The sequence below is a fragment of the Manis pentadactyla genome, chromosome 12 (genome assembly GCF_030020395.1).
Source record: "Manis pentadactyla isolate mManPen7 chromosome 12, mManPen7.hap1, whole genome shotgun sequence".
Lineage (NCBI taxonomy): Eukaryota > Metazoa > Chordata > Mammalia > Pholidota > Manidae > Manis > Manis pentadactyla.
Genome location: NC_080030.1, coordinates 48,621,085 through 48,646,915, shown reverse-complemented (window position 1 = coordinate 48,646,915; position 25,831 = coordinate 48,621,085). Strand labels below are relative to the sequence as shown.

Genomic DNA, 25,831 nt, shown 5'->3' with positions numbered 1-25,831 from the left:
ATGGAAATCTATATATTAAATCTATTACAGCTTAATAATTTATCTTTTACATAAAAATAAATGTTGGTAGAAATTCTGGTGTTTTCTTTCTTCACAACAGTAGATAATTTTACACCCTCCTTGGTGTGCATTCAATCCATTGTAAAGATTATTACTGTAAGTAACCAAATTCTATTCTTTTAGTGGTTGCTCTTTAAATATATATAGATTTTTTTTACATATATATCTTTAAATATATATATAAATAACTATAAATGTACCTACCAATTTAAAATCTTAAACTATTCATGGCATCTGAATCTAAATCTAAAGTGATTCAGTCCTTCTCTTTGCCTTTCATATTTCAATCTCCCATTGACATCCCACCATATTTTGTTATGATTATCCAGTTTGACCTCTTTTTTAATGTCTTCATGAATTATTGTTTCCTAATTAATAGTAATTTAAATATGTTACTACATTTTATCAGGTTTTCTCTCATTGTCTTTCATCTTGTGCCTTCTCTCTGGGCTTACTTTTCATCTTACTGAAGGGCATCCTTTGGTAATTTTTGGGTCTGTTTCTGTATCTGTGAAAATGTCAATGTCCTGCACATAAATGGTAGTATAGCTTAGTATGAAATTCAAAGTTGGTAGGTATTTGCTCTCAGCGGCTTGTCTTTTGGCATAAGTGATTGCTAATGAGAAGCTTATGTTGGTCTAAATGGACTTTCCCAATTTCCTATGAGTTATTTGTATATCCATCCAATCTTGTCTCAAATCCAGTGCTTTTATTTTGTATTTTCCTATTTGTTTTTGATAGATGTCATGCCTTCACATAGCTCTTTGATAGTTATTAAAACGTCTTTATGAGATTCTTCCATGATGTTGATATCATCAAGATTGAAATCATGTTTTATTGGTTATTTTATTTACATGCTTTTTAACTATTAGCAATCTTAAACAAGTTGGGAATTCAACGTCTGCATTCATTTTGCATGGAAGGTCTTGTTTTCTTGTCTGCTTCTGTAGTCTGGTTGTGCCTCTTCCTCTCTCCCTCTCCACTAGTTTTACAGTTTGAGATTTCCTCCACCACATTCTTCTGGTCCTTCAGTCTAGAATCAGGTCTTCCAGTGACATCTTGGGGTGCCTGCTTGAGTTTGAGGGGATAGTACCTATATAGTATTGAGGGAGCCAGCACAAAGCTTATTTCATTCTTGGCTGTGAGGATTTATCCTCCCCCTGCACGTCTAGGCTTTATAAAGCCCTGGCTTCTGGAAATAGGTCAGCAGCCTTTTTTTTTTTTCAACGTTGTTTCTTGAGTTAGGGAGCCCCATTCCATCAAAGCCTGACTCTGACCCTCCTTCCTCAAAGGGAGCTCTTTTAAACCCATCAGCACCACACAGGAGTACTGGCCTGCAGCCTCTGCTTTGGCACCTTGAGCACAGCAGGGCCCTACAGAAACCTCCTCGCTGCTTTGAGATTTTGGCTCCTTTCTGATTCATGGAAGTGGTTATTCAGCTTTTCAAGCCTGGCTCACCTAGTTACTATTTCATCTATCACAGCTGTGTGTTTGGAGCAGAAAGGTGCTGTCTAAGCATGAACTCACCAAACCACCTTGACCAAAAGCCCAAATGAGACAGAAGACCATGTCTGATGGGTACAGCTTCATGAAGGTCTAGATACCAAGCAAAGTACAGAGTGTGCTGAGAAGTTTCATGGCCTCTGCATTAAGCTGTTCTTCAAGTCTGGGTGACTAGAAGGCATCATCTAAGGACCATGTATAAGGAAAGAGAATCAAGTATTAACCCAGAACTCAGACAGCCCCCTCCTCCCACCTTATACCAGAAAAGAAATCTCAAAAGGAGAATGGTTAGGAATAATTGAAAACATATGCATGCCAAATAAGTATTACCCTAAAATTCAGATAATAGAACATTAGATAAATGTCTGTCTAATGTTTTTTTTTTTGCCCTGACCTTCCTGGAAATACTGTTAAAAAACTTCCTTCTGTGAACTTTTTTTTTTATTAAATAGTTCAGGGATTTGGTTTAGTACTTAGGAGAGTTATAAATCCAAGCACTTTGCTCATCGAAACTGTCTGTATCTGATAGCTGTGCTTATAAAAGCTGAAATCTTTTCAAGCAGATTTCCAGTAGAACCTGCCCCCGAAGGAACCAGAAGCAAGTGTGACTACTTTCTAATTGTAGTCAACATTCTTGCACTAATTTATTTCTTTAGATGAATGAAAAAGTGGAAAGGTCAGAAAGGTGTGATAGGCTGATCTGGGCATCCAAGAGATAGGCCACACCAGGCAATATAATTACGTGGCCAGTTCATTCTCTGAATTTTTCCATTCCAAGGAGCAGTCTTACGTTGTAAAGAAGGATCCACACTGATCCCCTCCCTGAAGGCTGCACCATGATATTTTTAGCTTCTCATTCTGGAGTTGCTATGCCTCTGTTCCCACAGCATCCATGTGAACTGCTCATGGTCCACCTGGGCTCGGATTCCACTCAGGAAAGACAGAGCATGACTGCCATGAGCTCTTCCCTGTGTCCCTAACACATGAAAGCGTCTCATAGGAAACTTAAGACATAATGTGAAATAAGCAGCACTTTTGTAGGAAGCCAAGACATTCCCTTCTTTGAAATTCCAAGAGAGAGAGTGGCTAATGGAGTTTTTGGAGAGATGTGGTGATGGCCAGGTTATCACCAGGTGCTGTGCGATACATTGAAGGCGCTGGACACCATCAGTTGCTAGCTCAGATGGCCATGCCTGGAATCACAACACCTCATGGCCCACCTCAGGCAATCCTTAAAAATGCAGCAGGTTGTAGCCTCTCTGTAGGTGGGTTAGCACTGAGGGTATTCTGGATGCAGGTGCTCCAAACTAACCACTGGCCCCAAACAGAGTGATCTGCTTCTCAGAAAGCAGAGGAATTTACATGTGGGAAGGTTAATAAAAATGGAAACTAAAGTCATATTTAAAGCATGATATAGAACATTAGGTTTATTGATGCTGCTACTATGCCATACAGGATCTCTGGGACAATTAGAAGGGGGCCTGCTGAGCATTTTATATTCTCACATTCCCTGACTAAAGCACATTAGTTGTGGGTCTGAATTAAATCAAGGAGGGGAGTGGATTGTCTCTGGAGCTTGAGGGAAATGTTCCACTCATTGTGCTTTTTCATTGTTACATTGCCTTCTTGTGATGCTGGATAGGGGCAGAGGAGGGGCAGTGCTGGGGCTACTGTTGGATGTAGGGAGACACAAAGCCAATGTGTCCTTGGCAATTTGTGCAGTTTTTAAATTGCCTGACTCCTAATGGACACTCAACTTTACTTTCATTATATCTGGACATATTTCTGTGTTGCACATCCCTTGTTTATCTCTGACATCATCAGTAGTTAGAGAGGTTTGGGTGCTTCGCAGGTGAAAGAGGGAGCGAGTTTCCTAAAGAAGGAAGGGGGTCTTACAGCAAAACAGAATAAAATATTATTTTCTACCCTTTTAAATTGCAAAAAAATACTGATAGACCATAGCCTCTCTTTCTGAAACCTTTGAGGTCAGGGGTGTTTCAGAACTCAGAATTTTTACATTTTAGAGAAGTGCTGTAATGCATATGCTGTATATTATGTATCATCTGCAGAAGGGTCTGAAAATCCAGACAGATTCCCAAAACCTGTAACATTCATATTCCTGTAGCAAAACATGTTATTCCCTCTAAGTTACAAAAGCAAAGATTTTTAAAAACTTCACATCACTTCAAGTCAGGTTGTGACCCAAATGCATTTTGGACCCAAACTTAAAAAAAAAATTAAGATTTTCAGAACTTTGTGGACTTTTAGAATTGTGTATAAGAGATTGTGGATCTTACATAAATCACATAATGAGTTAACCAGTATTTAATAGTCTGTCCTTGGAACTCAATCAGGATTTATGAGAAAACGCATTTTTCAGATGACCAAAATGAACTTTCGGAATATAATCCATTTGTAATTTGGGGATTGACTGAATTAGTAAAATAATCAAGAGTCGCAAGTGTGCGAAGCTAATATAAACGTATTTATATTAGTCAATATTCACTGTCAATAGATGACATTCTTGACTACCTTACCAAAATCTCAGACTTCATGTTATATTCTCTTTTTTATCATTTATTTTTTCCTTTTAACTCTTTCTTTTCCCCCAAAAAATAGTTTGCCCTAGATTTTCTACCTATGACACTCACTCTAGGTGCTTGGCAGTATTAATTAGGGCAAATAGATGAGGTAAGGGAGCCACAGTGATTTCAGTCTTAGGGGATCCAAGCATTTTTAAAAAATATGAAGATTTTTTTGAAATTAATAGAATGATATATCCTCAAAATTGTGTGCAATAAAATAATAGGTCTAAAAGTCTCAGGGCAAATACTGAGAAAATTCAGTTTTTCTTTGAGGAAAATATTTCTGTACTAGAACTGATATCATAGATGAAATGTCAGACTAGATTATAAATAACTTACAGTTGAGATGTCACCAGGAATTCCTGTGGCATAAAGAGATGCTAAGTAAATGAACTGCTTTTCATATTTAACAACCCTGAGTGTGTGATAACACTGAGAACTGGTTTTAAAAATCCTGTCAAAATAAAAAGCCTGTGGACCCTTTGTGTACTGTGGATTCATGGTATTATAGGTCAAATGAGGCCTTTGTAAATTTTTTTTACTGTATCTGAGAAAATGCCAAAGACATAGATTTGTGCTGTTCCCAAATTCTAATGTCCTAACTGCCACAGGGCATGGCACATAATTTCTCCAGCACTCTGCCTGTCCTTCTCCTTGATAACACAAGCAGTTTTAGGGGTCTTTGAGAGGTGTCTTTGCATAGCCAAATTAAAGTAAAATGGGTTTTCCTGTGTTAGTAAATGCATTTTTCTTGATGCCCAATGTCTATTACTTAGATGGCTATAGATCGTACCATTAGAGTCCTTATACAGTCCTACAGAAATGTAGAGTCTCCTGACATTATTTGACAATGATTTTTTGTGTTATTAATGACATTTATTGAAAAGCCTTTGAATTTCTCTGTTAGGCTAGATGGGCAGAAATTCTGACCACAAATAGGAACACTAGTCATGATGAAAACATAACCTAAATGGAATGGCCATACACAGCTGCTTAGCATTTACTTAGGGCAGAAATACTAAAGATTAGCCTTTATCTGAAAATGTTTTATCTGCTCTTCCTTGCCTAGCCCCCAAACAATAAAAACTTTAAAATTCTAAATTGAAAAGTTGCCCAGTCATTCAGTGATGTCAGTGATAAAGGCTGGACCACATTTAGACCAACCCCAAAGGAAGGATAATTTATTACATTTTTTAAGATTCCTTTTTACCTTTGAATTATCTGTGCCTCCTGCTGCTCGTGTTTGCTCTGGCATCTTTGGGAAAGGCACTGTGTCTGCATAGCATGTGCACTTCTTTTCTGAAATGTGCAGTACACTCAACATTGCAGTGATTTTTCCCCCCTCCTTTGCTTAGAACAGAGGTGAAAACCCCAGTGGATTCTAGTATCCACTTGATAGGCTCCGTCTCTCTTAATCAGCCTGTAATGGAGCTAATGGCTGTTTGTCATCCTTGGAGATATAAATTTCCTGGCCGTGTCTCCTGCAGACAGTGCATGAAGTATGCTCTGTGTGCCAGCAAGGACTGATAATCAGCAGAAGGGCAGGGTGCTTCGTTAGCCAGGAGAAGAGCCAGGGAGTCCGCCGCCAGGCTACAGAACTCGCCTCGCCACTCCTGAGACATGGACAATGCCGGTAGGTAAAGCAAGCAGGAATTCATAGCCTCTAGGCTCCTTTGCAGTCTGCATCCTTTGCTGTAAAATGTTTGCCTATTTCTTGGTCTTGTTCTGCACTTAAATGTTCAAGACGGGGGAGACATGTAACGTGTTAACCCTGCTGCATGGTCCCCAAAGCAATTAGTGTTTGCTTTGAAGTTCAGGAATTGCTAACACAGATTAGAATTCCTCATTCACCTTTTGGAAGACTACATTGTTTCTTATTTAGGCTGCAGAAAGTATGCTGGTCCATTCTTTTGTGCTCAGAACAGTGGGTGAAAAATGCATGTAGGTAATGAAAAATCTATTACTAAGGGGTGGCAAAAGGTAGATGGAGTTAATGAGCTGAGCAGAAAAATTTTTTCCAGTGAGTGTTACACAGTGCCATAGCTGGTGTATTCCTGCATCTGATGCTTAGTCTTGTCTAGGGATGAAATGTAGACAATGTCTCACTACCTTCTGATATTTCAATTTCAGAGTATAGATATTAGGGGCCAACTATGTACCTTTTGAAAGCATATTTGTTTTTAATATGCTTACTTGACAGCTAGACAAACATAACTGTTGCCGTATTCTAATGCCACTGAAATGATTAGCATGACTTCTCATGTAGAACCTTTTCTTTTATCTCTGCTTTACTGAACTCTTAGAAAATAAACACTCCTTGTTGTGGTGTTATTGACACTGAATGTAGAATTCTCTGAAATGTGTGATAGATTTTCTGTCTCTTGAAACTCATGAGTTCAGTTCCTCAGCTGCTGTGAGTGTCCCAGTGGTGCCCTACAGCACGTTGCGACAGGGTCAGCTCTGCTAAAAGGATACATCATTTAAAACACATTCTGTGCAATAACACCATCTGTTTTTCAGTAAAACGTACTTATGAAATGTAGCTCTTTCCATCCTGATGCAGGTAGCTTAGGCAAGTGGACATTTTGAAGGCAGAGTATTTTGAGTTCTTTTATGAAATAGCTTACCTGGAATAAAACTCTGTGACTAAAATAATTTTGAATTTGACATTGAATCATTGAAATAAAGGTACAATATTAGGAATGAAAATTTCAGAGTTGTCAAGAAATAAAATGAGTATTGGGAGAGTGTGTGTGTGTGTGTGTGTGTGTGTAGTAGTAGTAGGAAGGAGGCAAGGACTGATGCATATGAATTATGCCCCCATTCTGGTCATTAAAAAAATATGCCACAGGGCTTGTCATAAAAGCATGTAGGTGTAATAATCCATGACAAGGCACAATATCAAGATCAACCCAAAGCTTCTCTAATTACAGCAGCAGAGTGAGTAAAAAATAAATAAATAAACTAGAATCCCTAATTTAGCCTCATGTAAAACTTCCGCCACCCACAATTAACTGCACTGACGTCCTGGCAGAATTATCACTTTAATTCAAGTAAATGCCTTCCTTAACTGACTCATATATTTATTTAAAGGCCACTTAGGAAAAGGATAGAAACTACTGCAGAAGCCTTTTTGTGGGCTTAAAAAATGCTGAGGGTTATGATTCTGGCTGACTGTGGCTTAAGGGGGTAAGTGTTTTCATAATTTGTACTTCTATTTGTTTGTGCTTCTCAATGCCATTAATAAAATACCTCCGCTCCTGACAAGTTTGAGGACATTTATGCACCATGTCTACTGACTTCAAAGCAGCAATTTCTATATCATTTCAAATTTTAGGTGAAATTCCAAATATAGATATGTATATAATTAAGTGGAATAAGAGGCTTTTAAATTACATTGACTATTCCAGAAATAACACCTTTTTTTTATAATGGCTAATTGACTGTGAATGGTCACTTCTCATGGCAGTGTTTTGGTGAAGTAGCATCCTCTCTTATAGTAAACGTCCATCACACACACACCTCAATATATTGTATCGGCTATAAGGAAGATATTTAAGATAGTACTGGTAAGTTGCCAAAAAAAACAAAAACACAAAAAACTCCAAATGCCTCTAACATTATGCTAAGATGCCCAATGAACTTGGAGCACTACAATTTCTCCAATTTAATTTAAACAACTTAACAATTTTGAATTTCTGCCTAAATTTTTCCGGTCAGAAATGAGGTTAGGCCCTGGATATCAGAGGTCAGCATTTGCGAGCTGAGCACCAGTCCTAACAATTGACCCATCAGTTTCAAGAAGCCAGGCCTTCCTCCAGCAGGGCTTTCTGTGCTGGGGGTGGAACAATTGTTAGGCAGAAACAGAACAGTGGTGCACTCCAGCCGAGTGCCTCTGATTTATTCAAATCACACAGAATGTTGCACTGGAGGTATTTGTGTTTTCTGCTGTGAACAAATAAAGGAAGAGTTGCTGCCTAGAACTCTGTCGCTTGCAGGGTGCATATGGATACTGCAGCAAGCTAGCCATTGTGAGTCTGTCCACCCTCTCCTTAGCAGCCAAGAGCTGACATTCCTACTATCTCCAAGAAGGAGACATCCCTTCCCCATAATTGCTGGCATATGTATTCCTTTAAAAGCTTTTCCTGGAATAACAATAAAATATTTATCAAACAGTGTGTGTGTGGACTATGTCAGAGCAGTTTTAGAGATATCTAACTTTTCCTTCTGTTTTTCGTATGACTATTTCTTCTCATAAGTTCCATAACAACTCAGATGGTCCTGTATAGAAACAAGTCTATGACCAGACCTGCCGTCCAAGTATTTTTTTGTCCCTGCACCTGTGTCCCTCTGCTGTGTCTCCACCTGGTCTTCATCAAGTGGTTCTCATGAGTGAACTGTGAAAAGGGATGATGAGGCAAAGCTGATTAGAGTGTGTGATCGATGTCTGAAAAAATATGTTTTTGAACCGTAATTCCATATTCTACAAGAGGCAGAGTATTATTTAAAAAATTCTGCAGCATATATTGGGCTAATGTTTTTCCTTGCTTGAGATCGGGATATTTCCTTTACCATGTGTGGTCATAAGAGGCACACTCAGTTGGTGGGGAGGTGGCAGCTGTGAAAGCCACTGTGCCCTCACCTTAAAGAGTTTTGAGTCTTGACATATAATCCCTGAATCTGAGAAGTTCACAGTCTATTAGCTCCCCGTACAAAAGACTGAAGAGTTATTTGGGAACCAGAGTGAGAAAAGATTTTTAATAGCAAGATCAAGAGCATCAGATAATCTGAGATGAAGACTGGCTCTGGCACCTGCCATCCTGGCTACCCTGAACAAGCTATGTAATCTCTGTATGCATTTGTTTTCTCACTTGTAAGTGTCAACGATCACTGTGCCCATCTCACAGGGTTATTATGAAGAGAACATAATACATAGAGAGCTTTCTGTGCAATGGCTGGCGAATAGTAATTCGCAATGCATGTTGGCTGTTTAAAGAACCATCAAAAACTGAAGCAGTGGGATTGTTTTATGAACAAATACGTGCTCCAGCTGGGTAGCTCTAGCAGTGTGGTGATGGTGTGGAAAGGTGAACAGTTATAAGCAGGGACTAGTCTGGTGGCTGTCCCAAAGATGAAATTGGAAATTGATGAGAAATGGGAATGGGCCTGAGGGATGTGTTGACTATAGATCCGGAGGGCAAGATGAGTGGAGAAGGAGAGAGGGGGAAGGAGTCCAGTCAAAGCAGACCTTTGAGGTTTCTAGTCTGAGAACCTAACATAATAGTCTCACACTATGGAACACAGGGAAAAACAAGGAGTCCCCTTTTGGAATTGCCTTAATCAGTTCAGAGATGACTTTTTAATCCACTAAAAGATGTGTCTGTACACATACAGGTACTGGCCCACATGCACACACAAAATTCCTTACTAGTCGTGGATTTGTGATAAGGCAAGGTTGTTTATTTAGTTTTCACCCAGACTTTAAAGTCTTTTCTATTTTACGTATGCCCTGTTCAGTTCAGCTCTGTAAATTCAACCCTACTGCTCCTGCACAGCCTGTGGGAGACCCGTTGGGGTGGTGTAGAGACAGAAGACTCAGTGCTCCTTGAAAATCTTTTCAACACAGGTGGAGATAAGACCAGTCCAGGAGAAATGTGCCCCTCAGCATGGAAATAGTTTTGGTCAAGTCCAGGAAGCTCCATAGGAAAATGTAAGCACAAAAACATTTTATTTCAAACGGGTTCAAAACTTTCATAGGAGAATCTATCTTAGCGGCTCAGGCTGTCAGAGCAAAGGATCCCAGACAATGGTAGACGGTGATACAGGAAAATGGTTTCCTAAAGGAGCAGGCTTGTTATGTGAATTAATGTGTTTGGGACATTTTTTCTGGGACATTCCACTGTATTTGAAATTTATACTTAGTGCAATTCAATTTTTTTCTTCCAATCCCTACTTTCATGGTATCTTGATATTAGTATATATAGTTTTGTTGACTAAGATGCTTTTCAGAAGTATAATGTCATAGGCATACATATATACTTTAAGTGTTTGTGTGCATACTTTTTGGTAGGTGGATCATAGCCTCAGAGTAGCAATATAATGTGGCCAGCTCTTCTAGCAAACTAATAAAAATTTAGAACAGATTTCCTTTTTAAGAAAAAATTCATTCTTAGTCTCTGAAATGCTCCTTATATTGTAAAAATTCTTATCATTTAACACTTTATTAGCTGTAACACAATAAATGACACAGTTTTCCTTTGAATTTATTGTGCTGTTATGACATTTTATGGTTTATCAGTATTCTAAAAGCACCCAAACTTCATGTAAAGATATTTTTCTCCAGAAGAGATTAAAATTTGATACATAATCTGCTTTTTGAAACATCTATTTTTAAAATGCCATTCTTGTTATGGAGATCACTGTCTCTTAAAACCAAAACATCAGAAGGAAAAATAAGTTCATGTACATAGAAGTACTCTAAAAGTGACACTAAATTTCTTAGTATTTTTTGTTCTGATTGTGCAGTGACTCCGACCCCCTGAGAATAAACTGGTTTGTTTGGTTTAAGAGTGTGGAGATGCAGGACAGAGTCTTTATTTCTAAAACAAAGTTTTGGTGTTTTGTTCGATTGTTTTTCAGATCATTAGAATTAATTCTGAGTTTTTTTTTTCCTTTGCAACCACTCATCTTTTCGAAGTCAAAACCCATTCTGATATTTGTATATCCATAAGATAAAAATAGGAATTCTTATCAAATGGCTTGAGTCCAGAAGAAACATTAGAAAAGATATAGAGACTTGGTGGCAGAGAAGGAAAATCAATAACCCAACATTTTCTAAGTTACATGCTATTGCACATTAATTCCATAGAATGTTAATTAATCCTCACCCTGTCCTCTCAAGACACACACACACACACACACACACACACACACACACACACACACACACACAGAAGTTAGCATTCAGGCAATTTTGAGAATTGCTGAGTTTAATAATGTTCAACAGGTTTTTTGACATATAGTGGAATTAGCATGTAATTCCTTGCCTGTGCTAACATTTGTTGTGAATTGCCCAGATGGAAACAGAATGCAGCATTTGCCAGTGTGTTCCCCACAGGGGCTCCTGGGGAGCCTAGTTGCAGGGCGTATAACTCAGATTTGGGAATCATTGTCAAAATTCCTTAATTTTTATTTTTGCTTTCCATTTCACTTTATTCTTCTCTCATGAATTCTTCTCAACTTCCCGTCTCCTCACCTTAGAAACCATTTTGGGGGAACTACCAAATTATTCATTTGTACAAGTATCAATGCTTGATAATTTAAGAATTAAATATCTGTGTCATCCATATCCATCAGAGGAAATAAAGAAGGAAAGGGAGCTAGGGCTTATGCCTGCTTTGGAAATGAATATAATTCAAATACATCTGTGAGATGAGGAGCAATGTGCAGGTTTTATTTATCCATACTAACATTGCACATGAATTACCAAACATTGATGATAGGAGATTTTATATGTAAAATGTTAACTTCAAAGTTCTGTTTTGTAAGTAGACATTAATAACATATATAACAAAGGCAAATAATATTTAACTGAAGATTAAATGTCCTGAAAGGAAGGGAGCTTACTTATTTCCACCTTAAGTATTTTACATATGTTGCATCATTAATACTTGGAATCATTCTGTAAGTAAATATTATTTCTCCAGGTTATACATAAGGAAACGGGCTAAATAAGAGCCCGCTCAATACGTAAGTGGGTGATATATAAACTTGATTCCAGCTCTGTTTGACAATAGCAAAATTCAACCCAGCATTTTTTATGTTGTTATATTGCTTTGAGTGTGGAGAGTCTTTATCTTTGTATCTTCACAGTGTTGAGTAGAGTGTCTGGGATGTAGTAAGCATATATAATAAATGGTTTATTGTCAAACATGAGCTTATCATATATATGAATAGTCTATTAGATAGAGGTATATGGGTAAGAAAGTATGTAGTTGAGAATTGTTTCTTTCATAAACATTCATGTGTTTATAAAATGGAATTTTTTATAATGTGGCTTTTTGATAGAGATTTGTTACCACAATACAAAGAATTCAAAATTTTTTTCATTTGAAGTCTGTGATAGTATTAGGATCAATAACAGAAAGTATGAAAAGAGGCACAAGAGGATTTTTAAATGATATTTCCAGATTTAATAGACACACTTTTCTGAGATAGGAGAGAATTTTATACTTTCATTTTCTTTCAGAGGGATCATGGTTAGAGGGAGATCACAGAGTAACATGATGTTTTGTCTTTTCATCACACTTATGTATGACTTTTCATCAGGAATACTAACATGTTACATTCCACATTATTACTTTTCAAACTCTACAAGATTTGAAAAGCATGCAGTGAAATAATGCTCTCTATATAAATTTTGACATATGTGTCAAGAGAAGCCATCGTCTCAAAGTTAGGCTGGCAGATTTTCCTACTGTCAGATATAAAGTATCTGCAATATGTTTTTGATAAGTGGCTCTGAAGAATTCTCCTATAGAAGATGATTCCCCAACATACAGCTGTCTGTCCCCCAAAATTACATTTTTAAGTTCTACACATAAATCAATTTTTCCAAATATTTAATTTTCTAATTATGTATAGTGACTAAAATTATGCCTCATACTTTTTGGGCTTTACAAACATGATTTCCGGTCAGGCTGAATCATTTAGCCCTGGTGCATTTTTTACACCTTAGCAGGTGTGAAGTTCAAATCCTGATATTCGTGGCTCTTAGTGACTGTGTGTGACTTGCTCATCCTTATCTTCAGTTATTTCCCATGTGTGCTCCACTTCCACTGGTCTGTTCTCTGTGTGGTGCACACACACACACACACACACACACACACACACACACACACACACACACGAGTGTCCCCTTCCTTCCTTTTGTTCTTGCTGTTCTTACCTAGAGTGCCTTTTCATCCTCAGCATTCAGTCATTCTTCCATCCAGGAAATGTTTCCTGATCACTCACTCTGTGCTAGTTAGTGTGGGTAAGAGTGAATGAGACAGAGGTTGCCATCAAGGAAGTTCATTCTAGCAGAGAAAGCAAAAGCTAATAATATACAGATAAGGTATTTGGGTTGTTGATTGGTGCCATGACATTCATAAACCGATACACGGATGAAGAATGAGGTTGGGCAGAGGACTGCTCCAGACTGGGCAGCCATGGGCAGCCTCCCTGAGAAGGCGACATGCATGCTGGGACCTAAAGAATAAAAAGGAATCAGTCTTGCTTCAGAAGATTGGAGACTGGTGAGAATTAGGCTTGGGGTGGATTAATGATTGTGCATTGAGTCCCCTGTACAGAATTTTATTGTTGTTAACTGTTAACAACCATTTGATCAATAAATATGAGAGATGCCCTCTCAAAAAAAAAAAAAAAAAAAAGGAATCAGTCCTGGAAGAGCCAGGGAAGATATGTCCCAAGCAGAGTGGCCAGCAAACACAGAAGCCCCCAGACAGGAACGGGATTGGGACATTCAAGGTACAAAAAGCAAGCCCCATGTTGCCAGGGTGTGGTGACAGCATGAGAAGGGACAGTGGATGCTGGCCAGGGGTCTCAGGCCAGTCATGATGGGCCTGAGCTCTGGCTTCTGTTCTAGGAGCTCTCAGGAGCCTTCGAAGGGTTTTAGGCAGAGGCATTACATGATAGAACCGGTGGTTTCCAGCATAACAATGGGAAGAACAGACAGGACAGAGGCAAGAATGGAAGCTCCTAAGAATGAAATCCACTGACTGTTGACTGGGTGGTGGCAGTGAGATGGGAAGAGAGAATTTAACACAATTCCAGCCCTGTTTCAAGGTCCAGCACATATATCATCTTCTTGACATCTTCAATTCCTGTCTTTTCTCAGGGCACTCACAGCTCACCACACAGTTTTATACTTAAGAGTGGTTTATCCAACATTACTCTGCATTTGAGTCTTTTTCCCAATCAGACTGTAAGCATCTCGAGGGCAGTTTATACACCATAGACATATGTTGTGCCCTCCTGAGAGTTACAGTGGTGGCTCCCAGCTCTAGCCACCCGTCAGAATCGCCTGGGAGCTTTTAAAACATACCAGGCTCTAGGCCTCACCTGGACTAATCAGTTCAGAGTCTCTGGTGTGGGGTCACAACATTGGTTGACCTGTTCCAAAGCCTCCCAGAATGTTCTAATGGACACCAGGGTGAGAACCACTATGACACGCTCTCAGAAATGTCCACCTAGTACAAGTAAGCAGTCAGCTTCTGTCCCCTTCCTCTTCTTCTGGATGACAGCTCAGGAGAGGAGCACCGTAAACTGAATCCAGGCTTTCTGTAACCCAGCCCTTTCAGATGGCTTAAAGAAGCCTATGTTTGTTATGGAGAGACTTAGTCACCTACTTCCTAGTCAGGAAGGTTGTTTTCTCCTTTAATGTCTCCCAAGCAAATTAAATATTAAGTGACAATTCATCACCATGGCAAAAACTGTTTCTGGTGAGATTTTACATGTGAGTTTTAATACGAGATGCAAAAAATCCCTTGCCAAGTTTTATGTAATAGAAAAGGTACATTATTAGACCCCAAATAGCACTGCTATGATTTAATCATCACTAACTGTGTATCTGTGCCGTGTGGCTGGGTCAGAGCCACTATTAGACACCGATGCTATATTTGCTATATCATGTGACTCACCCCAGGTGTCCTGCTTTTTAGTGATAGAGAAATAGGTCCTATTCTCTCCTCCAAACACACACACACACACACACACACACACACACACACACACACCCTCCTCAGAATGAGTTTCAGATCATTTTGAACTGACAGTGACCTCAAATATTGTAACAAAGGGATGATTTGATAGCTTGTTTTCTGAGTATTTTGCTTAATAAATGGTGCCTTTTTTATACACTAGACTTAATACATACCTTTTAATGGAAACAATAAAAATTAATGAAATCATCTTTCATAATATTTGGCTTAATATCTCATGTGATTGTAAAGATCCCTTGAAAAAGTGACAGAGGGTTTTTGATTCTAAGTGTTTTTACAAATCAAACATCTAGCATTGGGTGGAGCTCCCAGGAATACAAAGGAGGCTTGCAAGGGACCCTTATCCTGGATTTACCTGCAGCATCACTTGTGCATGGATGCCCCTCCCCGTCCTGACCGCCTTCCTGCCCCACCTCCCGCCCCTTCTCCCCGTTCCCCTCACTCGCACATGCTGTGGGCTGGCCACTCCACACTTCTCAGTACACCCAGAAACACAGATAATTTAAACATGCTAATCCTTATACACAGAAGGCCTGGGCTGCTCCACATCCCCCATTGCCACCTTGCAAAGTCGCCTCATTGATTAAGACCAGTGCAAGTGTCGTTTTCCCTGAAGGAGAACCTTCTGCAATTCCTCTGGACGGAATTGGTGTTCTCCCACCTCCCGCCCCACAGAACGCTCTCCTGCCCCACTTGCAGCACCCATCAGGTGAAGTGTTGTGCTCTTTTATGTGTCTGTCACATGCTTGTCAAGGACAGGGCCATGTCTGTTCCATGACCTCACCATCTAATGCAGCACCTTTCCCTAAGAGGACAAATGAATAAGCTGGCTGAAATAAAGCCTGAGGCATATCATTTATTGTGTGCTAATACTTAATGTAGAAACTGAATTAATTTTCATTGGCAGTTGAATGATGTGGCCTTAGACCACCTAAAACAAGCAGTGGGGAGCCTATCAAGATCACTTATAGAATTAAAGTACTTTTGTCTGTCCATCTACCTACCTACCTACCTCTCTGTCCACCTGTCTGTATACCCACCTATCATCTATCTCTCTTTCTGTATCTGTCAATTGATTGGCCAGTCTATCTACCTATCTACCTACCTACCAATTGCCCCATACCACTCCTCCTAATTCAGAATTGCCCATGGGGAAAAGGGATAGCTGCATTAAAAAAAAATGTTTCATGGATGATTCTATTGCACACCCATGGTCAGACCCACTGTTGGTCTAAGTGACATAGAATGAAGCTGCTCAAACAGAGCAGGTATCCTCTGCTTCATGTGTCAGCAAGGTAATTGACTATTACCAATATGAAAGTACATTGTTATTAGAACCATAAAGGTTTTTGTGCCATTTACAAAAATGCTTTATTGTCTCCTGTCGGAGGACTGCATTGACCTGCAGATACAGACACATCTCTCCGTGAGGCTGTTGCATGGCAGTGGTGGGGGATTCTGTGTCCACTTGACCCACTTACTGTGGAGAGGCACTCAGCTAGATTCCATATCACTAACTGAGACTTGCTTCAAAGTTCATCCATCCAACTGAGGGCATTTTTAACATGGAGATAAAAGGACCTGACCTTTGAGAATGGCCAACATGCTGTAAGAGTGAAAATATCTTAGGTCTCCTGTGCGAGATCCCGGTCTTCACAGCTCCCATTATGCTTGTCTGTGATGCTTACATACAGACGCCCATATGTGGAGCCAACTCATTTGCTCGAACAATAAGCGTTTTATAATATTCATTAAACCTAAGGGTCATTTCTTTAAATTAAGGAAGTTCAAAGACATTTGTTTAAATAACTGTTGCTATGACTGTAGCTGGAAAAAGATAGAGAGTTGAATATTAAAGCAAACTTTGTCTTTAAAATCTAGACTTTGTAGAAAACCAGAAGCCCTGTAGCATACATTTAGAATGAAGTACCGCCATTAACTTTCATATTTCCTGGCTTATGTCAGTTTTTGTCACAGCCCTAATGTTCTATAAACAAAGGTGTCTCTTATACTAACAGACATGGACTGTGTCCCTAACAGTTCCAGGGAAGGCCCGGAGCCTCAAAACTATAAAAACTGTGCCTGTACTTTTAAGTGCCTGGATTATTTTAAAACAAAATCAAGTTCCACAAAACTATGCTTTAAATGCAGGACGAGAAATAAGTGATTTCTTTTTTTAGAATGCTCTCCATGCTTCAGTAATATCCTTTCATGTTCAAAAATGCTTACAAATATAGTTCATTTCTCACAGTCCTCCAGTGAATTATGTCAACATTTCCAATGATCAGTTCTGCTTTTACAGATATGAAACTAAGGCAGTGAAGTGGATTTATTTATATATTTTCAGAGAGCAGCCTCATGCACAGCTTGGCTGCATATGGAAAATGTTGCATTGACATATAAAAGCATGTCTGGTTGAGTCTGTGTTTGGCCATTTGCCAACTCATGAGGCATGGGTCATGCCAAATCTGATTTCCATCGATTTTTACATTGAAGGAGAGCCAAACGCAATTTACCCTTTGGGTTGCATGCAACATTTTTTTTTTTTCAGGGAAATGTGTTATATTTGTCCTGGCCACAAAAGCTGTCTCTGGGGAGGACAGCCAAAAGGCTTTTGTCACAGTGTCCATGAAACACAAAGGTTCCAATCTGTTATTTTGAAGCTCTCTGTACTAGGATATGCAGTCAGGTGATTAGGGACTGGAAATCAGCTGGACATTCCAGTAGAGGCTCCTCAATTAGGGGACCACACATTTCAAGGGCATATGTTTATATGGCAGGTGGAGAGCCGATGAGGGGACAGTACAAACTTCCAGGGAAAGGACAAGAATAGGAGGATTTGGAAAGCCCTAGTATTTTCCCACAGAGATTAAGCATGGAGATCCAGCTCCAGTATGGACAGAGTATTGGGTAGGGGATTTGGACAAATTAGGGAATGAGAGAGACCAAGGTAGATGCTGGTTTATGAAACAGGTTTATAGGAGATGTTGGGATCACTGCATACATTTTATTCTGGCTTATTCGATCTGGTATGAGCTGGCAACGAAGAACACTCAGGAGTCAGGCATGAGTTTCCCATGCCCCTGGGACGTCTCGGGCCCCTTCAGCGAGGAAGGGCAGCTTGTTGCCCCAGTTCCAGCTTCTCTCTGGAACAGCACAGGCAGGACCCATGCAACCAGCAGTGGCAAGGAAACTCCCCCTTTCCCCACCAGCACCTCATCTTACTTTGTATTTTGCGTAACAGTCATTCTTAAGTTGCAACTCTTGCTTATATTTTGTCACATTTACCTACCATCTCAAATTGAATATACCCTATCATTTGGAATAGTGCAAAGAAACCAGACTGAGCCAGAAAAGGAGGCTCCATTCTTGGCTGAGCCCCTTCCTGGCACTGAGCCCTGGCCATGTCCCTGGGCCTCACTCTCCTCATCTCAGTATAGGGTCTATGATACTTGGCTCTAGTAGAAGTATAACAGAACAGCCAACTCATTTAGCACATACATGAATTTTAAATCTTTACAAATATCAACTCATTTGATCCTCCCAGCTGCATCACAGATGGTTGTGAGGTCCCTTCCCCCAGCCTGCTCTGCCTCCCCTGCTTTCTTACCTTGTGTCTTCAGATGCCCAGCCGTCCCTTTCTGCTGTTGTCAGTGTATTGCTTCTGGCAGCTTCCATATTTCCCTCCCTGTTCATGCGGCATTTCTTTTTTTTTTTTCCTCTCAGTTTTATTGAAATATCACTGACATACAGCACTGTATAAGATTAAGGGATACAGCATAATGACGTGAGTTACATGTATTGTGAAATTATTATCATCCAATTGTTAACATCCATCATTCCATAGAGATACACACACACACAAAAAAATGTTTATATGTGATGTTTCCTTTGTGGTCTGGGAAACCAGATAATCAAGATTGTTATTCTTCTGTCCAAAGTAATGGTACACAGACCCAAATGAGGGCCTGTTTTCTTAAGATTTATGTGTATGGACTGCAGTTCATGGAGATTTTTAACATTTCCTTGGACGAAATGGCAATTCAGTGTATGTCCCAGTCCGTGACAGAATCTCCAGTGATGTTGCCCAGGTCTTCAGGATGAAATTGAAGTGCAGAATCTCACACAAAGCTCTTGTCTGCTTGGGCCCCACTTGTGTCACCAACAATATCACACCTCCTGTCACGCAGCCCTGGGTCCCCGCACCCCAGGCTCCTCATCTGCTCTTCAAGATTCTGTGTTCCTACTTCCTGGCTTGGTTACATGCTCTTCCCCCGCCCCACCCCCAGTTCCTTTCCCATTCTTCACCTGCTGAGTTCCTGTTTGTCTTTCAGGAAATGTGGCTCATCTGTCACCATCTGGAAATCCTTCTCCACCTGAGCTTGCCTGGCAAACACCATTGTGTGGGCACTGGGCCGTCCAAGGGACTGCTCAAGGGCAAAGGTTTCTTCTCCTTGGTTTCCTTAAGACCTAGCTTAGTACGTGGCACACAGTAGGTACTTAATATATGCCAGCTGTCTCACTGCTTGTGCCATTGTTACCAACCTGCAAAATGTTCTCAGGGTGTGTTTATATGTTCCCATTTATTTAAATTTTAAAAAGTTTAAGGAGAAAAGGATAGTTTGAAGGAATGTAGTCAGATGCAAAAATGCAGAACAGCTAGCTGTCTGCTTGAGGATATGGGTAAAATCCTTATATGTCTGAAACAGTTCTAGGGAATCTTCTTTTCTTTTCTGTTTGACTGCCATTAAACCAAATTTAGAATTTTTAAATGTATGTTTTCATAGGGATTCCTTTGAGGGGAACACAGAACATGTAGTAATTGCAGTAACACGTGTATTGATTTGATATTTCATGAATAAAGAAGTACCATATATCCGGAGGTTTTGTTTTTGTTTGTCTTCTCTAAGAGGATTTGATTATACACAGGAAAGAGGCATGAGAAACTTGGTCATGAGTGGGGAGTAAAAGGGAACCAGTCTTCAACCTGGAAAATGCTCAGTCTAGTGGTTCTCTTTTTCCCTTTTCTTTGAAAAGGACCTCCTCCAGAAGGAGGAATTCTTTTTCAAAATACCTAAAATGTATGAGTATGCTTTAATTATCCCTTGACCTTAATTTGTGGAGGAGGAAAAAACTTCATCATACTACCCAGATGAGAGAGAAAAACTTCTGAACTCTTGTTGAAATAAGTTAATGTGATCATGGCATATAGCGTTCATTGGTATTTTATAAAAACAGGTTGTGTGTGCATGGACAATATCTGGAAAGAGTATATCGCAAGCTATTAGCAGGTCTCAATCCATGGAGAATGAAAGGGGAACTTTCATATTTTACTTCATACTTTTCTATTTTGCTTGAGGTTTCTGTTTTGTTTTTTTTTGTTTTTGTTTTTTTTTTTGTGATAAGCATGTACTGCTTTTAGAAATGTTTAAAAGCCAGTAAGTTATGTTTTAATTGGTTAGCTGGAATGCAGCACACTTCCTAACCACATGCTAATGAGGTGGGGCCCAGCCCCAGGGGAACTGGGATGAAGGGTTGCAAGTCCTGCCTCCCAACCCTTCCCCCCCACCCTGCCCCACCCCAACACACACTACTATTGAACTTGTTCTTTTATTAATCAGAATGAACCGCTAAATCTTGTTAATTCTTCTGACCCAGACTCAGTCACTATGATCAACTCGCAAGCAGTATTCCCACCACAAGAACATTTTAGCTGGATTTTCTTCTATCTTCCTGTGTTGAGGGTGGGCGTGAGGTTTATGGGTAAAATAAGCAATTTGGGAGTATGTCACCAATCATTTTGAATGTTGGAGGAAGCAGTTTATTTTCATGGTATGTAGTTGGGTTCAGATGGGTAAGCTGCATCCTGTGTCCTTCTGGGTGGGGCATTGTGTTCAAATGTGGTCCAGGCCAGAAGGTAGGACCCCAGGGGTGCCCTGGATCAGAGAAAGTGCTTCCTAGAAAGACTGAACCAACAAGCCAGAGGGTGTATGCATGGAAGTGCAGCCAGGGAGGCAAAGCCAGGTTTGTCACTGGGTCTGAGAACTGAGAGCAGTGGCAGAAATGAATGACGGAGGCCGCCGTCGAGAGCTGAAAAAAATAAAATAAACCAGGAGTCAAGGGACATGGTGAGAGCAAATCTAGGGTGACTGCCCTGATCTCCTATCATGAATATTTGCTGAGTGAATTATTTGCTCATGTTAAAGATATGGTCACATATACACAACAGAGTGGGATCACTTCTGTGCCAGAATGGTGTTAATTTTGAGGTAAGTCAAAATAAAACTTGGTGACTCAGAGTTTAAACTGCTGCCTGGACAGTTCATTCAAATACTTTTTGATAACTTATCATATAGGTCTGTGCTTCATATTGATTTCAGCTTCACCTTGAGCAAGGAGATCTGGGTCCTTGGTCTACTGTCTTCCTGACTATCATTTCAACGTGTTGCCAGTAGACTTAGTTACACTAGTGAGTGTGGATTTTGCAATTGTTTTGAATTACTTTGAAATTCCTCTTTCTTATTTCCTGTAAGTATCACAATTTTAGAATATCATTTAGATGAGAGATATCCTCAACAAATATAAATTCAGCACCTCCTGTCTTAGGCACTCTTCTAACTGCAGAGAACACAGCCATGATAACCTGTCCTGCTATCATGGAGCTCATAGTCTATTAGGACGAACAGGCAGTAAGCGATAAACAAATAAATATATGCCAGGCAGTTTGGTAAGAACCAGGAAGGAAAGTAAAGCAGAGTGGCTGAGCTGGGTGATAGAATTGCTGAATTCTGTAGTGAATTTCATCTCAGTGATTGGCTGTCTAAACAGGAATGGGTTACGAAACCCGGGAGATTGGTAAGCATAGCTTTTTAAAGTCTTCTTTTATTAGTTTGGTGTAGTTTCAGGTGAACACTCTTATTTTCTTATTTCAGTGGGTTGGAATCCTTTAAGTTTCATGCTGCTTCAAGTTTCAGAAGTGCCCCCAAGGTCAAAGAAAAATGCTAAGAATTTCATCTTGTTTCGTGTGACAGCAGAATCGAGGCACGTAATTACAAGACTGTCCCTGCCCCTTGCAAACCTGCAGCGGCCCAGATTTGTTTGAAATGTAGCACAAAACTGCATTGTTATCAGAGAATGTTCCCATGAGATAAGAAAAGCCTGGCAGAACTGTGGTGGCAGCTTGATTACAAAAATATTAAAACATTTCTTCCTTAATGACAAAGACCCATTGTTTACCCTTTCAGAGGACAAGTTGGCACATGTTTATTCTGAAAAACTTTGTCTTAAGAGCATCTGCCTGGCTATGCTATGCACAGCAGTCACCTCAGGGAGAATGTATAAGGCAAGTCAATTAAAGGATGGGATGTTTTTCAGCAGACATTAGATTTAAACAGTCAAAGATAGTTTCTTTCATGATTCACATTGGATGGGTATACATTAATTTCAGAGTGCTGACATTATTCAAAACAAATTTGGGATTCTGATTTTAGAATTGTCTTTTGAGCTAGTTCACAAATCGACTAAAGCTTTATTCATTCAGTTGTTAGTTCATTCTTTCTGTCCTTCAACAAACATTTGTGAAGCCTTCTCTCTGCCAACATGGTGCTTCTTGCTAATTGTGTGTCACTAAATTAGAGCCATTGCTTTCCTTCTGACCAACACTGTTGTGGGGAGACAGATACATTTTAGAACTAGAAGTACGTAGTAGCTGTGAACAGTACAAAGTGCAAGACCCGGGGGAAGCGCTGCTTGACAAGGTAAGGGAAGCTCCACGATGTGGTGACATTTCAGCTGGAGTGTTTAAACAGGTTCGAGTTTGCTAGGCAGAGGGAAACGTGAGTTTCTGCCAGCAGGCCCTTGCTTTGTAGTTACACATTATTATATTCAAAAATTAAGATGGCATGACTCAGTTTGATGACCTTATTCAGCTGACTTAGCCTAGAGTGATCTTGGCTAATTCCAAAAAATAAATTTGGTCACAGGGCATGACTATATTTTACCATTCAGTTTCACAAATACCTATTGAGCACCTAGCCATAGGCAATATGCTTGGAGAACTCAAAAGAGTCTTTCCTCATCTTTAAAAAGATTTTTTTTGGGTGGTGTAGAATTCACACAACATAAAATTATCCATTTTAAAATGTACAATTCAGTGGTATTTAATACATTATAACCACTACCTCAGCGTACTTCCAAAATGTTTTTGTCACCAAAAGAAAACTCTACCCATTATGCAGTCATTCCCCATTTCCCCTTCTTTCTAGCTCTTTATAAATACTGATCTGTATTGGCATAGATATACCTGTTCTGTATATTTCATATAAAATGAATCAAATGATATATGACCTTTTGTGTCTAACTTCTTTCACTTAGCATAATGTTTTTGAGATTCATCACATTGTAGAATGTATTAACATGTGTCCATTTCTTTTTATGGCCTAATAATATTCCATTGTATGGAAATTTATCCACTGATGGACATTTGGGTAAATTGCTTCCACCATTTAACTATGGGGAATAGTGCCACTATGAGTATTTGTGTACGTATGTTTGTTTGAGTACCTGTTTTCAATTCCTTGAGGTATTGATCTGCAGTAGAATCGCTGGATCGTATGTTATTACTGTGTGTAATTTTTGAGGAGCTGAAAAATTCTTTTCCACAGTGGCTGTACCACTTTACATTCTTACCAGTAACATATGAGGATTCCAGTTTATGCACATCCTCCACACTTGGTGCTTTCCGTTTTCTAACTAACAGCCATCCCGTGGATGTGGAGTATTATCGCATTGTGGTTTTGATACATGTTTTCTTCATGACGAATGAATCTGAGATTGCTTTCCTGTGCTTCTTGGCCATTTGCATGTCTTTTTCCCCCAGCTTTGTTAGTAATTCCCCAAAGAAGTTATAAAAATGTTCTGAGCAATGGTAGCTTCTTAGAATAAGTGAAACACCTCACTGATGTATACACAGCTGTTGTTACATTTGGTTACAATATGAATTTGTGGGTGTCTTCTCAACCATAAGCATTAACTTACCCTCTGCAGTAGCTCAGGTCTTACAGGAAGTTACTCACTTTGAACCAGATCTATGATCTATCCATTTCTTCATAGTATTTTGGGATGTTATAGATTTTACCTGTGGGATGAAGTTGCATAAATTCCATACCAGCCAAATATATATTTTTGGCTATATCAAGTATATATTTGGCTAGTATAGAGTTTATTAGATTATATATATGAGGACTGTCTTGGGACTAGGTGGGATATTGAACTTAGATTTCTACAGTTCAACTCAGTAGTTATTTCAATACAGCATATTTATTTTTTCTGTTGCCTCACCAGAAGTAAACTCCCTAGAATGTGAAAGATGCCTTTCTTAGTATATCCAGTGGGAGTTGCCACCCATTTTTTCTTATAACTCGATAAAATATAAAGATTAGGCCCTCAGGACAAGGAAAGGCCTGGAGCTAATATTCTTTAACCAGAGAACTAGAAACACCCCAACACTATTTGCTCTTAACAACCAGTAGCCCCCACAGTAATTTCAGGTATTCAAAAATTTTGTATTACACCCACAGTGTTGTAGGAATTGTCTAGACTTTGGGAATGAGGCTCAACAAAAAACAGAGCTTACAGTCTGTCAGGGCAAATGGATAATGAGCAAATATATGAGGTAATTGTAAGCCTTGTGAAGCAAAATAAAACAGAGTCATAGGGGGCATGACAGGGCTGCTATTGAAGAAAGGGGGGGGGTCAAGGACGGGCTCACTGAGGAAGTGCCTACATGCAGAACTGTGTGGTCACTGGGGAAATGGAACAAATGTGATGGAACACACTTCACCCATTTGAAGGACAGCTTGGAGGCCAACGTAGCTCAAGTGCAATGATTTTAAGGAAGAGTTTAGGAGGTAAGTTCAAAGATTTCACCAATTAAAAATAGACCAGTGGTGAAGACTTACTCAGAATTGCCAGGATCAAGCTTATCTATCACGGTGCAGGGAACAGATTCTAGTTTCTGGTTGGGTAAAGTGTCTGTATGGGGTTCCTATTGTTGTTGTAACAAATTGTTGCAAACTTAATGGCTTCGAGTAACAAAAAAATATTATCTTACAGTTCTGGAGGTGGGAAGTCTACAATGTGTGAGCAGGGGCTGCATTCCTGTGGAAGCTTCTAGGGGAGAATCCATTTCCTTGCCTGTACTGGTGTGGAGAGGCCACACACATTCCTTGGCTCCTGGCCCCTTTCTTCATCTTCAAAGCCAGCTGCATAGCATGTTCTCATCTCTAACATCTGCTCATGACTCTACATCATCTTCCTCTGACTGACCTTCTTGCCTCCTTCTTATAAGGACTATTGTGATTAGATTGGGCCCACCCAGGTAATTCAGGACAGTCTCATCTCAAGAGCCTTAATTTTGTCACATTGCCAAAGTCTCTTCTGCCGTTTAAGGTAACACAGTCACAGGTTCTAGGGATTGGGATGTGGAGCTCTGGGGCTGGGGGGAAGGGGAGCACTATTGAGCCTACCTCAGGGGTCTTTCTTGCTTGAGCAAAGTCTGATTTCCTTAGCAGTACTATTCCCAGCCCTCAGCAGGCTGCATTTTGGTCATTGAAACCTTCATTTGTCAGGTTCTTTCCCTTCACTTCCTGCCAATGGGAAGTTTAAAATGTGCAAGAAGTTTGAGGGCAAAGGTAGCCTCATTAATCTCTCATGGCTACCAAATTGGGGTCGAAGCACCTGCTCAGTCAGTATAGAAGGTGGTGGTGATGGGTACATTATAAAAGAAGGAGGGTGTCATTTTATAGTTTTCTTAAAGATGCCCATAAAAATAATAAGGTTCTCTAATTCGAAATACGAATAAAGATCTAGTACTTGAAAATCCTATTGATCATAAGTCCACTC

At 39.7% G+C, this 25,831-nt stretch overlaps 1 protein-coding gene across 5 annotated transcripts in view; it reads left to right on the top strand.

Annotated features, from left to right (window-relative positions):
- PHACTR2 (phosphatase and actin regulator 2) overlaps positions 1 to 25,831 on the top strand; it is a 252,895-nt gene that overhangs the window by 58,673 nt on the left and 168,391 nt on the right. Inside the window, exon 1 of one of the 5 annotated variants that reach the window (XM_036906842.2) lies at positions 5,416 to 5,781. The exons of the other annotated variants lie outside the window; for them this stretch is intronic. Within the exon in view, the coding sequence (XP_036762737.2) occupies positions 5,769 to 5,781 (13 nt within the window). The 5' untranslated portion in view covers positions 5,416 to 5,768. Of the gene's footprint in view, positions 1 to 5,415; positions 5,782 to 25,831 lie in introns of those variants that run through there. 5 annotated transcript variants of the gene reach the window in all.